This window comes from Setaria viridis, chromosome 3, assembly GCF_005286985.2.
Source record: "Setaria viridis chromosome 3, Setaria_viridis_v4.0, whole genome shotgun sequence".
Classification (NCBI taxonomy): Eukaryota; Viridiplantae; Streptophyta; class Magnoliopsida; order Poales; family Poaceae; genus Setaria; species Setaria viridis.
In genome coordinates this window covers 47,324,651-47,339,096 of record NC_048265.2, presented here as the reverse complement: position 1 = coordinate 47,339,096, position 14,446 = coordinate 47,324,651, and the positions used below count along the sequence as shown (strand labels likewise).

Sequence of the window (14,446 nt, the reverse complement as noted above, 5' to 3'; positions counted from 1 at the left end):
ATGCCAAGGTACTTTTCTTTCGCTATACTGGCAGCTGGAGCGGCAGGAAGCTGTTTAGGTAATAAACTAGTTATTTGCCTACTATCCTGACCTGCAGATAGCGCTGATTCATATTTGAATAGGAGCACTTGCTAACTTTGTAGACTGTCAAATTTATGGTCAACTGATGGGGGTTGGAAGCTGTTTAGATTACAAGATAGTTATTTGCCTAGAAACATCTCTTAGATCTGATAGCTTTAGTCATACGTTGCAAGATTTGGTAAAGTACATGGGCAAATTGTCATTCAGAAATTTTTGTCATGGTCTGAAACCTGACTACCTGAGTGCTTTTGTATTGCTTGTGTATTGACAATTGAATAGTCTGAACCTGAACAAACTATTCAATTGGAAGAGATGTTTCAGCTTCTTTCACTAATATGCTTTTCTGAATTCCAATTCTTTTGCTTGAGAGTAAATTCCAATTCTTTTGCTTGAGAGTGATAACAAGAGATGGTTCAGTTCTAGACTTTGGAAGTTTTGATGATAAATTTATAGCTGGTGGCGATAAACAAAATGTTGTTTCTTTTAACATCTTACGTATGAATTATACATGTTCCTTGAAGAACCTGGTTTGCCACCACCTACTCGGCCGTTGTTTCCTTTCTAACCTTTTAGATGAGTACTCATACTTGTGTAGTTTAATAGGGTCATAGATCACCTTGCTGAATTGAATAGGCTTTGGTTTGCAATTAGAGATGCTACTTGGATTACTACTTGTAGACAAACAAGGGTCATGGTTTTTTTTACAATTAGAGCTTGCTAGATTTAATAGGTGGAAATAGCATGCAGTAATATAATGAGTCACAACTTGATGCTGTTAATTCTTACTTCTCTTTATTCTGGATCTGGCTGCTTGGTCTATGCTATTCTTGCTCCATTCAAAATTGCAACATTTGTTTATTTATTTGTGTTATAACTTGTAATGAATTCTAGCAAGAGATTGCTTCAATTTGAATTGACTAATCACCATGTCTATTTCACTCTATTGCAGGGTTGGAAATGGAAGAGACGATGGGCATAGAATTTGGAGACTGTCGTGTGCATGAGATGAGCGTCAATGACGTTATGCTCCTGACACGCCACTGTGATCCATTCTACCTACCTTGCTTGCTGTTTATGGATCATTTCAAAAGGTTCCAGTACTTTGTGAGAAGGCACGAGGATGAAAAAAAAGGGCAGCAAGACCAACAAGCGCAAGACCAACAAGCGCAAGTCATGCCGAAGAACTCTTGAAGTATGCTCGTGAAGAGGATAACAGGAAGAGAAGGTTTAAGAAGAGCCTGTGGGAGCCAGGACTAGCGCCTCGCATAGAAATTTTTGACGCTCTGGTTCGTAGATTACGGGCCGCCAGGGGCGAAGCTAGAGCATGGACGACCTGAGTGCATACTTCAATATGTATATGTGTAAAAATTCATGTCTAACCTATACAATGACAAAACGGTAATGGTAAAAATGCTTACTAAAATAATGTATCTGACCAAATATGTACTTGACTAAAGTTTATCTTAACTAATACTTTTACATCTTTTTTGACTTAACTAAAGTTTATCCTAGCTGATGCTTTACAGTTTTTTAGTTTAACTAAAGTTTCGTCCACCGATTAACTCTCTTGTTTGGTTGAATTAGTGCTAAACTTTAGCCTTTCAATGCAAATATAGTGATAAACCCAAAGGCTTTTGGTGGGTCCTGTCTCTTAACTGACTGTTCGGTCTTTATTAATTATACTACGTTTTGCATGTATATGCTAATAATTGGCCTCGCTCACTGCTGAGAAATCAGCTAGGAGGGAGGGGAGCACCTCTATTTATATGTGCTCATGATCATTGTGGTGTTGCCATGTGGCAACTTCCACACTCTTCAATACAAAATATCCTAACTCTAGAACCATCCTCATCTTTACCTAGTTTCTTATATTTCTACCATACTAGAATATCTAGTTTTAAAGTATTCTATACTTCACCATGAAGGATGACAATTATGCCTTATGCATTATTTCCAATTTTCTAAAACCTTCTTACTTTGCCATGATCTTATCCTTATACATGGCAAAGTTAGTCTCTTGAGATCTCCACAATCTTCTAAAATGTTTCAAGTATGCATTGCATATTTCAACACTCACCTCCTGCATACACTGCATTGAATTAGCTGCATGCAGCAAAAAACTTGTTGGATCATATATGTATTTCGTGTCTGACTCTGCAGCAGCTACGAGCTCCCAACCCACACCCCGTGCCGACCCCAGCGACATCGTGGCATCAGTGGCCAGGACACCAAAAGGAGGTATGCAATTGTTTCCGTTCCTGGCCAATAAACAAGATGGAGTGTGTAGGATCGGTATGCAATTGTTCATTACAGTAGTAGTTTATTCTTTTTGCCATGGATCAATGAAAGTAGTTAGAGTAGTCGGTCTGCAGTTAGTTGGTTTCATTTGATTTAACTGTTACCCACAAATAAAACACATCTATCTAATTAATGTAAATGGTAATGACATCCATGGGTAAGAATGGCGCCGAAATGCAAACTGAAAATAATATACTTCCATGCCTAAAATTGGATCTAATTATCACTATGCAAAACATGAAAACACAGAAAGAATAGTTCACTCAGATAAAAACATTTCAAACAAGGCAAATGCAGCCTACTCTCTAATTCCAAAATTGATCATGTATTTTTGTCTTTCGTCTATACTATCAGGTGATAGAAGCGATAGACAGATGCATTTGCATCTTCCTGCATCTCAAAACAACGCAATGTTGAAGCATCACAGCTTTCAGCTATCACAAAGCAAATGAATATACCTTGCAGTCATTCCGTCGAGCAGGTTGTGTGCATCCTTCACTCTAGAGTTGGTGAAGGCAGTGGCTGCTGCTTGCGGGAGCTACAGGTTGCACAAAAGAGGATGCTGGGGTTGATGCCGGCTTCATGGCGTTCAGCACCTTCCTGCAGGCCACGCCAGTGGGGGCATCGAGCTCGCAGCATCATGTTGTGCTAGAGCCACAGCGGCAGGCGACGTCGTGGCCGTGCTCGCAGGCGGCGGTCGGCCTGGAGGTGGCACCGCGGGACGGGCAGGGCGCCAGCAGGGAGCTGTGAGGGCGCCGGAGACAAGGACAGCCGCGTAGGCGCGGCTGCTTGTGGACGGTCGGATTGCGAATTCAGACCGACGTGTCCTGTGTCATTGGGCGTGACAAACGCCCCGAAATACCTAGTCTCGATGTGTGGCCCAGGAAGGCACTGCTCTGCTCGAGCAATAATCGTGCAGGAGGTGCCAACCAAGATATACCTTCGACTGGTCGAGTGCAATTTTTTGTGGCCTTTTCTTCTGTGAGATCAAAACTTCATCATCTCAAGATATAAGAAGCCTATCAAGTTCCTATCTTCAGTACAATGTTTCATTCCATCAGCAGAGCAGTTTTGCATCAGTGCCTTCTGATATACCAATGATTCAGCGACGAGACTAGCGTAAAGAAATCCAACACGAAGAAAACCAACAATCTTGAGCAGTGCAGAAATTATGTTACCGCCCTTTGAGGATATTAATCTTAGTTATCAGTAACGACTCAAAGGGCACAGTAGAAAAGAAGGAAGGCATGCCTGGAGGCTGGAGGAGTAGAACTTGCTTTGTGGCTTATGATCATATTGGACCCCCAATGGATGAGCAGGAAGGCATCTGTGGGTTACAGGCTTGAGCATAGAAGCAGCAGTACGAGTCTTGCGAACCATGTAGCATTCCCTTTGCTCTTTCTTAGAAGTTAGAACATTGTGCGTTTACACAACTCTGGACGCTATGTTACCAGTGACCAGTCCAAAATCATCAGCGCCAGTTCAATACTGTTAATTACACCCTGGTCAAATTTTGTTCTTTTAATGCAGACAGCTGACTGCTTGCGCTTGGTGAGTCGTGGTGTGGAGATAATCAACCTGAAGTTCTGAAGGGTTTGCAGTGGATTACTTTTGAGTTTTAACCAAGTTCAAGGTCATTATATCTGCCAGTTTCCCGGGTTAGACTTTCAGAAGCCAGCAGTAGCTGAAAGTCAGCTGATGCTGAGCCTACAATGAACTCCAGTTGATGATTTTGCAGCGATCGTCGACGAATCTTGTAAATGATGAGCTATTGAGCTGGGTTTTGTTCCCAGCAGTTGGTATATTTCTGTTACCTGCATAATGTACATGCACCATTGATGTATTAGTAGTTTTGCTACAAGCTATGGTTATACTTCTCTCCATTTGAAGTTTATCGGTCCGCATGATCTTAATTTCATCGTGCATACAAAGTTTGATGATATGAAGAAAATACAGCATAATAACAATCAGGGCTATATGAAACATCACTAGATTACACAAAACGTGGTAGTGATGCTGTTTTTTATGAAGAAAAAATAGAGCATTAGCTATGTGAAAGACAAGGATCAGTGTCTCAGAAAATTGGTGATACTGTTCACCAGGCAAAGCAACAGCTCATACTTGGCAAGGTAATATCATGACTGTTAATTCATATATTCTTCTGAATTAATAAGGCAACTAAATTAATTCTACGTCACCAGAAGATTACAAGTGATTTTCCCCTCAGCTGAATTTGGAAATTCCCTTCCTAATGTGTCACGGCGTCACGGGCACGGGCACAACCGGGCGTGTTCGAAATTTCAAAACCCTTCCGCGATTCGCTTCCTCAATTTTGCTTTCCACTTCGCAATTAATGGCGCCGCTGCCCGCCGACGACGCCCCGTCGCTCAAGTCCGCGCTGCTCATCACCGGTGGCGTGCTCCTGCTTGCCATCGCCGCGATCGTGCTGTTCCGCTACCTCCTCCGCCGCTGGGCAGCTTCGTCGTCGTCGCGTCCACGGCGCGCGCCGTCCGAAGCGGAGGCGGGGGAAGGGGCGGCGGGGAGGGAGCAAGCGGAGGCAGGGGAGCCCACGAGGGCTACCGCTGCGGGGAGGGAGCAGGTGGAAGCGGTAGGGGCGGCGCGGAGGATCGCTGCGGCGGTGAGGCGGGCGGAGGCGCGTCCGGCGACGGAGCGGGTGGAGGTGGAGGGGGAGCGGCGGGAGGCTGGCGCGGACGAGGACATGGAGCTCCTGATCGCGTCTCTGCCGTTGTTCACCATGGCGTCGGCGCTGGCGGCGCTGCCGAAGAACTCCCCCGACTGCGCGGTCTGCCTGTCGCCGTTCGAGCCCGACGCCGGGCTGCGGCTGCTCCCGACGTGCCGCCACGCGTTCCACGCAGCCTGCATCGACGCGTGGCTCCGCACCAACCCGGTCTGCCCGATCTGCCGCAGCGCCGTCTCGTTCCCGCTCCCGCCGCTCCCCGCCCCCGCCGCCGCGGCGGGACAGGAGCCGCTCGGCTCGCGGACAAGCAGCAGGAGCTTCCGCGTCGAGCTCGGCAGCGTCAGCAACCGCCTCTCCTGCTCGGCCGCGGGCGGCGACGGCGACCACCGCCGCACCTACTCGCTCGGCGGCTCCTTCAACTACCGCGTCGACGAGGAGGTCGAGGCCATCGTATCCCGCATCGTCCGCCCCGCGGCGGCGCCCAGGCTGAGGCCGGCGGCCCCTGCGGCGCCGGCAACGGCAGCCCACATCGAAGCTCTGGCGGAGGCGGTGGGGTCCCGCGGGTGGCTGGGCGAGTACCTGGACCGCGTCGCCGCCTCGGCGTCGTCCCTCTCCGGGCGGTGGAGCGGGCGTCTGAGCCAGGGCCGCCGCAGCCACAGCCGCCGGCACGACGACTCGTGGCGGTGGGACCCGGAGGCCGCGGTGGCCAAGACGGCGACGCCAGCCGCGGTGACAACCCCCGGCGAAGAAGAAGCCCCCGCGGAGGCTGCGAGGTCCCGCGGGATGGGGGAATCCCGGGACCGCCGCGACAACCTCGCCTCCTCGGCGTCGTCCCTCTCCGGGCGGTGGAGCTGGCGCTGGAGCCTGGGCCACCACGGCCAGCGGCGCGACGAGTCCTGGCGGTGGGACCCGGAGGCGGCGTGCCGCGCGCCGCGGGAGGAGGAGGAGGAGGAGCGGGAGCCGGCGGTCGTGGCCCTGGGCCGGTGGTGGATTTTGGGCTTCTAGCCGAGATCATGACTTGCACGACTGTTAAAGCACTCGCTCGAGTTAGGTTACTAAACCCAACGGCTAAGCCCTGTTTAAACTTTGTTTAGCTTGCCTCTTTGCTTAATTGAGTTTTAGCTCAACACCTGTTACTGTAAAGCCTCTCTCATGCTTTGTAACTAATTACTCTCTCCCTACCCGTAGAACGGTACATCTGCAAATTTAACAGAATAAATTTGCAGCCATTTTATATTTTATATAAAACATAACAACCTGCTTGATCGGTAGTTAGCACTTAGCACTAGAGTTCGTTACGGTTGAAGAAATAAAAGCCATCACATGTATCCTAAACAATTTCTAAAAAAATCCGTGTGATTCTTTAGAGATCAACCTGTAAATTTCAAGCTATGGATCTTAAAAAGATACAGTGATGACCAAGTCGTTAATAACGTTATTGTACCGAAGATAGCAAGTATTGATTTTATTGAAGCATGGTCCTGAGCTAAGCGTATCTTTTTATTAAGAAGAAAAATGAACAAGTTCTTGCAACGCGGGCCTTTCCGAGCACACGCACACGGATGTTTTACATATTGGATGCTACATTGCGCAAACCAAACACAACTAAGGAAAGGGCAGGGTACTAGCATGGAGCTAAGGTGGTCGCGCTCCATCGGCTGCAGCCGGCCATCCTAGGACTGCTATCAGTGTAGCACCGGCTTCAATCCAGAGCTGTGAAGTCTAATGAAATGGATATCACACTTAAAATAAAAATCAGACTACAAACCATTACCTTGGTATCTCTACCTCTCTTGCATCTGAAGGCCGGCTAACACATGGTCGCGTGGATTCGGTCACGCGTGGCCACCGCCTTGACTTTGCGTCTCCCTCCCATCGCATCATCATCCTACCACACTGACGGGTCGCATCGGTGTCCTGTCGTGTCAGCCTGGCGGACTAGCCTTCCTTTGCTAGATGCCGGAGAGAAGGGAGAGAAAAAAAAGAAAAAATAGATTACTCACCGACGGTGGGACCTACATAATTCGGTGGAAGGGAAGGGAAACAGAGAAGTCACTTATCTTCTTGGGAACGTCTACGGTGGAAACCATCTACCATGTGTAACTTTAGAAACTATCAAGATCACAAGATGCTAATCTAATGGTGTGATTATTTTGCGCTTAACTCCCGCCGGCCGGCCACTTTTCTTAATCCTAGCGAGGCGTCCGTTTCCCCTGCACCTCACCAAATATGTTCCCTATCTTCTCTGTGTTGAAAACGTGTTTCTCACTCTCCTTTAACCAGTAATAGGGAACAATTGTTTTTTAAATAGGAATAGGGAACATTTGTTTCTTAAATACATGTGGAAGATGCTCTAGGGCCAATTAGGTTGGAAAACCGAAAGAAAAAAATAAGTAAAATTTTTGAGAAGTTCGATTAGAGTTGGATGCTGTCCGCTTGGTACAATGGGGTTCATATTTTTTTCACTTTTCTGTCGATTGAAGAATAACAGAAATCCAACCCCGTAATCAGATAACGGTCCGGTTCGCGGTCTCGCATTTCGTCGAGCAAGCTGTGATGCCGCCGTCTCCTCTCCTCGCCCCTGCCACCGCGCTCCCGGCGGCCCGCCTCGCCAGGGTGGTGGCCGCTTCCTCCGGCAGCGGAGGAGCGACGCAGAGGGGACCCCCGCGACGGGGCCGGCGCGGGAAGCCCGGCTTCTCGCGGCAGTCGGCCATCAAGAAGAGCTTCCACCAGGAGCAGGTGGTGTTCTCCACCCCTGTCCCCGCCGACCCCACCGTCGCCGTCATCGGCGGCGGCGCCTCAGGCCTCGCCTGCGCGTCCGCCCTCGCCGCACGCGGCGTCCGCTCCGTCGTCTTCGACACGGTTCGACCCGCCCCCACTTACCTTCCCTCCCCTCCCCTCACTCCCATCCAGCGCGCGAGGCTCACCGCACAGGCTCGCTGCTGATGCAGGGGATGCATGGCTTAGGGGGTAGGATGGCGACCCGGTTCGTCGAGGGCGGCGAGCAGCTGGTGTTCGACCACGCGGCGCAGTTCTTCACCGCGAGCGACGAGAGGTTCCAAAGGCTGGTCGACGAGTGGCTCGACAGAGGGCTGGTCCGTGAGTGGAGTGGCTTGATCGGGGAGCTCGAAGCCGGTGGCCGTTTCAAGCCCATACCTTCGTCAACGCCAAGGTACATCGGCGTGAATGGGATGCGCTCACTTGCAGATGCCATGCTGCCTGAGGTATATCCAACTCCACCTTATGCAAGCTCCGGGGAATGTAGTTTGAACTTTGAAGTGATTCGTAATTATCCAGTTTCCTGAACTATGATTCAGTAAATATTGCACCCATCATATCCTGCCAAAGAGGTTTGTTCTGATTTTATTTTCTTATAGTTCAATCCAATTAGCATGAAGTACAACTCAATTGTCTGCTGAACATTGGCTGATGAATGCCCATTCAATTGCTGAATCGCATGTCACATTGTGCAGTCTGATATGATTAAAGTTGTGCGGCCTTGTTGGATAAGCAAACTTGAGCCATTCAATGGCCTGTGGCGCTTGTTTGAGAATGAAAAGCCTCGTGGTGAATATGATGCAATTGTGATAGCTCATAATGGTCAGTACAGATTCCTTTCTAATAGGAAAAATATTGTTTCTTTAGGCAAAGCACAATTGCATAATTTTGCTCATTTTCTAAAATTAGGTGGTAAACTTCTGAAGCTCAGCCTTTTCCACTCAGTCTTTGTTTATACTCTACATGTTTTGGGCAACCCTGATGGCTCACATTATTAAATAAAGTAGCTCGATGTATAAAGAGAATAGCATTGCTTAAGTATCACATTTGCATTATAACATATATATATATATATATATATATATATATATATTATTTCACACGTCCATAGACCATAGTTGTGCCCTCCCCTGACTTCATTGCAGGAAATGTGTGTCTTTTTTGGCAAACCAAATTTCTAATCTTTTTAGTGGCATCGTATTCCTAGCTGATCCTTCTGTTACACTGATCAGGGAAATGTGCGAACCGTCTGCTCTCTACATCAGGATTGCCATTGCTAACAAAACAAATGAAGGTATTGTGGTTCACTATTGCACAAATTTTGGAATCACGAGACGTATACTTATCTTCCATTTCTTACTGAGTCTTATACCTTCAATGATCAGAGACTAGAGCTCAGTTCTGTCTGGGCACTCCTTGCGGCATTTGAAGATCCTCTTCCGATCCCACATGATGATTCTCATGGAGCATTTGAAGGAGCGTTTGTGAGAGATGTTGATTCCCTCTCTTGGATGGGCAACAATACCCTTAAACTTTTTCCAGCGCAGACGGGCACACCTGAGTGCTGGACATTTTTCAGCACTGCTGCTTATGGAAAGAGAAACAAAGTCCCGCAGGTGGCTTATTTGCTGAAATCTGTTAGTCGTATAATTTGGTTGCACCACCCAATATTATAATTACTTGACAGACAGCAGATTAAAAGCCTAGAGATTCCAAGATTATTTCAGCTTTATATGTTTTGAGCTCTCTAATGGATTAAACTTTTAATTTCAGGAAAATATCCCAAAAGTCACAGCAGAAAAAGTGAAGGAAGACATGCTTGAAGGAGTAGAACATGCTTTGGGGTTATCCAAAGGATCTCTTCATCAACCAATTTACACAAGGGTGCAGTTGTGGTATAACAAAATGCATTTCTTGAATCTCTTCTACTTCTCCACTAAGTTGAAACACAGTGACAAACTAATGTTGAAATCGCAGGGGTGCAGCTCTGCCCATGAACACTCCAGGAGTATCTTGCATATTTGATCCCCTTGGACGAGCAGGCATTTGCGGTGATTGGCTTACAGGTTCGAGCATAGAAACTGCAGTTTTAAGTGGAATGTCTCTTGCAAACCATGTAAGATTCAGATGTCCTTTGCTATATAGAACATTCTACAGCACAGATTCAGATGTCCTTTGCTATATAGAACATTCTACAGCACATATTTATCATTAATGAGAAGCTAACTAGTGCTACGGCTGACTAAAAGAAAATAATATGAATTACATTGGTAATGCAGATAGCTAACTACTTTGTGAGTCAAGGTGAAAGGCCTGAAGAGTTTGCGATCGGTTTGCATGAAAACCTAAGCCAAGTTGAAGGGCATGATATTGGTCAGTTTCCCGGGTTAGACTCTCAGAAGCCACAAGTAGCACAAGCGAAGCTACTAGTAGCACAAGCTCAGTTGATGCCGAGCATATGATGAACATTGATTGGCAATTTTGTACTGATAGTCTGATGTAGTTTGTAAATGATGAGTTGATTTTTATTTCTTCTTTTTTTGTTACAAGGAACTTATGTATCGTAACATGCAGAATGTACATGTATCATTGATGTAGAAAATTTTGTTTGAAATTTTATCTGGCTAACGCATAATTCCTCGTCATGAGAAAATACAGCATAACAGCACCACATACATGTAAGAGCCAGAGAAATCGAGTACAATTCACATCTACCACATAATTTGTAGTTTTGTGAAATGGCTGGTAGGAGTCGTAGTTTTGTTACAATTAGGGCAAGAATGTTGTATTTTAGTGAAATTTACTTAAAAAGATATTTGGAGATAAAATTAACTGAGAAAGCAGCAACTCATTCTTGGCGATAAAACAAGTATCTCATTACTCATATACAACAATTCGAGAAAGTAGACACACTATTTCCCTCGATTTGGCAAGAGATATATATAACTGAAATTAACATTATTAATCCAATGCTAGAACGGCAGCAGTAAGTATATAGCCGAAGACGCCCACCTGCAAGCAAGAAGTTTGCACAATAGACACTAAGTTCTAACTTGTCTCAGTAATACTGCAGCTATTTGGGATTTCAACACTGCATGTATGATGACATTTTCATATTGGAGCAGCACATGTAGTTCTGAAGTGTCCTGTCTGGTTGCAGCGACTGCAGTGAACGACTCGCTTGACTCGCCCACGGTCCTCCGCGCGGACCCTTTTCTTCCTTGGCCTCCCTAGGGGCCTCAGTGACTTTGGTGGGTTGATGATTATCTCCAACTTGTTCTCTTCAGCCTGGCCTTGGCCTGCAGTTTCATTCCAGAGGGTCTTGTCTGGGATTGGGTGTATGGTCTGCGAGTATGTCTTGCGGTATGTTGCTACGGTGAAGCAGCTCTCAGTGTAGCGGTGGACGTTCTGTCTGCAGGAGAGGAGCGCCGCCACACCATGAGCACAGGGCACCCCGTAGAGCTGCCATCCCCGGCACAAGCAGCATCTGTTGCGGATGTCCACGATATTTGTTCCCTCGTGAGCCGAGATGACCTCGAATTCCGCCTCATTGGCTCGGGCCACCTGGTAGCCCCGCGCACGCTCAATGGCCTCTTGGACACGGCGCTCAGCCAGGGGCACAAGGATTGTTGTCCACTGCATGCTTGCTTCACGCCGTTCGTTGAACCACGTCATTAGCTGGCGACGGATGCATTCCATCATCTGAATTATAGGAAGGCTAGATGCATCCAGTATCCAGGAATTTAGTGACTCGGTGATGTTTGCTGTTAGGTGTCCGTACCTTGTCCCCTCAAAGTAAGCTGTGGCCCAAAGACGAGGAGGAAGATGCCTTATCCAAACAACAGCTTCTGGTGAGGTGTCCTCTATCTCCAGCAGCTTAGTTTCAAACTCTATCACAGTCAGTGCATGAGCAGCTTCCCAGAGAAGGTTGACAAGCTGCGGATTGCTGAACTCCTTTTTGAAGGTTTCACTAACATGGCGCATACAGAACCCATGGAATGCAGTTGGAAAGTTGAATTCAACCCCATCAATAATACCCTTCCGTCTATCTGATAAGATGGTGAGCCTTGGCATGTTCTCTGTGTTCTTCTCCAGCAACTCATGCAACTCAGACAAGAACCATACCCAGTTCTCATCAGTTTCCTCATCAACCACGCCAAATGCCAAAGGAAAGAGAGCACCATCGCCATCAAAGCCAGTTGCAAGAAGCAAGGTACCAAGATACTTGTTTTTCAGAAGGACCCTGTCAAGCCCAATGAGTGGACGACATGCATTCACAAAACCAAATATTGAAGCATTGAATGATATGAAGAGCCTCCTGAAGCAATTGTCATCTGGGTTTCCATAGACTCGAGCAATACTTCCTGGATTTGTTCTTTCCACCTGCTTACAGTACTCAGGCAGGAGACGATAGCCTTCCTCAAAAGACCCTCGAACTGCAGCCATGATGCGCTCCTTCCCTCTCCAAGCTTGCTTGTAGGATAGTGTGATCCCATGGGCCTTGTGTATTTCTTCCAGAATTTCCTTGGGCTTGCATTGTGGGTTCTCACGTAGCCTTTCTTCAACAGTGTTTGCAACCCACTGAACAGATGCCTGTTGATGGCCAAGATGGTTGATCCCCACGCAGCTGTGGTTGTCATGTATGGTTCTGATGGAGAAGGTAGGCACACCAGGGAGCTTTGCAGCATGTATGCGCCACGGGCAGCCCTCAGCAGCACACTTAGCAGTGAACCTTGTCTTGTCAGACTTCACTGTCTGTATCTCAAAGTGGCAGGCGATGGCAGTGTTGCGGATGGCCCTGCGGCAGCTCATAACTTCCGGAAACTCCTGCCCCACTGCAAGCTGAAACTCGGGGCTCACAACCATGGTCCGTGACTGGACAACAGGAGCAACTGCGAGAGGAGCCTGGGAGAGGTCATGTGGATGCAATGCGAGTTCATGAGCCTGCTCAAGTGTGAGCTGGTCATCCAGATTCTGATCGACGCCAAGGTGGTGCGTCTCAGCAAGAGTCAACTCGTGGCTGTCCGACAACTCAAGCTCATCGTGGTGGTGGCCCTGCACATCCAGTGCTCCGGAGTCCCCCTCATGGCCCTGCCTCAAAGCCAGCTCCCCGCCATGGTGGTGGTGGTCGTGCCCGAGTACCAGCTGGTGATCGTCGTCATGGTGCCCCAACCCCAGGTCATGGTCGTGCGACTGGCCAAGTACAAGTTCATGGTCGTGTTCATGGGACTGGCCCAAGACAAGGTCGTGGTCGTGGTGGTGGCTGCCGAGATCGAGCTCGTGGCCATGGCCGAGGCCCAGCCCATGGTCCTGGCCGAAGTCGTGGTGGTTCTGCCCCAGCGCAAGCTCCGCGTTCTGCCCGTGCCCGAGGACGAGCTCGTGGTTCGCCATCGCCGATCAACGCGCCAGCAAAGACGCAGCTTTCGAGTGATTCCTGACAAAGCTGCCAAGTCAAATCGACCCGAATCAGTGACGAAACACATGGATAAACAGTGAATCCCACGGACAGGATCCAAGAACAAGCTCAAATCGCAGAGACCAAAGTCAAGAACTCACCGGAAATCGCAGCGGCGGCGACTATCCAGTCCCGGCGGACACAGCGGCGTCGCAATCCGGCCTCCTGCAACTCCGCCAAGATCCAATCCCCTCTGCCGGGAAAACCAATCCAACCTTTTACGCAGCCATCAGCTCGGGACTAGCCACAGTCATCACCCCCCAGCAAGCAGCCCGAATCGCCAGGAGACGCCGAGACCAAGGCAACCAGGCAGGCAGACACCCCGCGAGATCCAAGAAGCGTGACCCGCCCACCGAACGGCGCCCCGCCGCGCCGGCGCGGCGTGGTGAGGGAGCTGCGCGCGAAGGGAAACAGCGGGCGGATTTGAAGGCCGTGCAGGGGCAGGGGGTGGTGGCAGCGCGGAGGGCAAAGAGAGGAAGAAATTGGGGGAGGGAGAGACGAGGGGCAATGGTGGAAGACGGGGGCGGCGGGGTGGAGGGGATGAGACGGGAGGGGAGGGGCATTTAGGTCAAAGCCGGGGCCGGAGGGATGCGGAGGGTTGGGTGATTTCCCGATTTGCCATCGGCGGAGTTGGGCCTTTTTGGGAACCCAATTTGTGTTGGGTAACTCGGTACAAAAGGAAGAAAATTGACAAGTTCTCCATCCATTCTCCACTCAAACAAAAACGTTCGGCTAATTGACGCTATTCTAACATGCCAATGGTACTTGGTTTCATGCTTTTTTTTTCTACTGTAGGAAGACATTACATTTTACCGGTAAAATGTAATTACCGTCCACTTCCCTTATGTTTTGATTTTGCCACCACGTGGTGCATTGTTTGTGGAACGATATGGATAGCCAATTCATATTTGAAATTCACCTCGAAATTTCCGATTCAAAAAAATGAAATTCAAAATGCCTGAACTCAAAATGATATATAATTTGCTTTGTCGGTAACATATGTAGTAGTACCAGTAATGATAACAAATAGCCAGGAGTTTATCGGGGTCAGCTGACCCGATGAACTTTGGTTAATTCAGTGGAAAATTATTGTTTAGCACCGGTCACTGGAAAATCTCATCTGGATTTGCCACTGC

At 48.2% G+C, this 14,446-nt stretch overlaps 3 protein-coding genes across 3 annotated transcripts; 2 read left to right on the top strand and 1 right to left on the bottom strand.

The window, feature by feature from the left end:
- Nucleotides 1-4,732: 4,732 nt before the first annotated feature.
- On the top strand, nucleotides 4,733-6,175 carry LOC117849363 (uncharacterized). Its single transcript, XM_072292465.1, has 2 exons — nucleotides 4,733-5,701; nucleotides 5,915-6,175. Exons 1-2 carry the CDS (start codon nucleotides 4,733-4,735, stop codon nucleotides 6,080-6,082), a joined length of 1,137 nt encoding a protein of 378 aa, XP_072148566.1. The 3' UTR covers nucleotides 6,083-6,175.
- Nucleotides 6,176-7,592: 1,417 nt separating this feature from the next.
- LOC117848493 (uncharacterized) lies at nucleotides 7,593-10,474 on the top strand. The gene is made up of 8 exons (XM_072292904.1): nucleotides 7,593-7,939; nucleotides 8,029-8,301; nucleotides 8,551-8,677; nucleotides 9,088-9,149; nucleotides 9,241-9,471; nucleotides 9,629-9,750; nucleotides 9,833-9,971; nucleotides 10,135-10,474. Exons 1-8 carry the CDS (start codon nucleotides 7,634-7,636, stop codon nucleotides 10,315-10,317), a joined length of 1,443 nt encoding a protein of 480 aa, XP_072149005.1. The 5' UTR covers nucleotides 7,593-7,633; the 3' UTR covers nucleotides 10,318-10,474.
- A 209-nt stretch (nucleotides 10,475-10,683) lies between these two features.
- On the bottom strand, nucleotides 10,684-13,834 carry LOC117848492 (uncharacterized). The gene is made up of 2 exons (XM_034729920.2): nucleotides 13,412-13,834; nucleotides 10,684-13,298 (listed from the first exon to the last, which is right to left on the bottom strand). The coding sequence occupies exon 2, from the start codon at nucleotides 13,244-13,246 to the stop codon at nucleotides 10,967-10,969; it is 2,280 nt and encodes a 759-aa protein (XP_034585811.1). The 5' UTR covers nucleotides 13,247-13,298; nucleotides 13,412-13,834; the 3' UTR covers nucleotides 10,684-10,966.
- Between the last annotated feature and the right edge of the window lie 612 nt (nucleotides 13,835-14,446).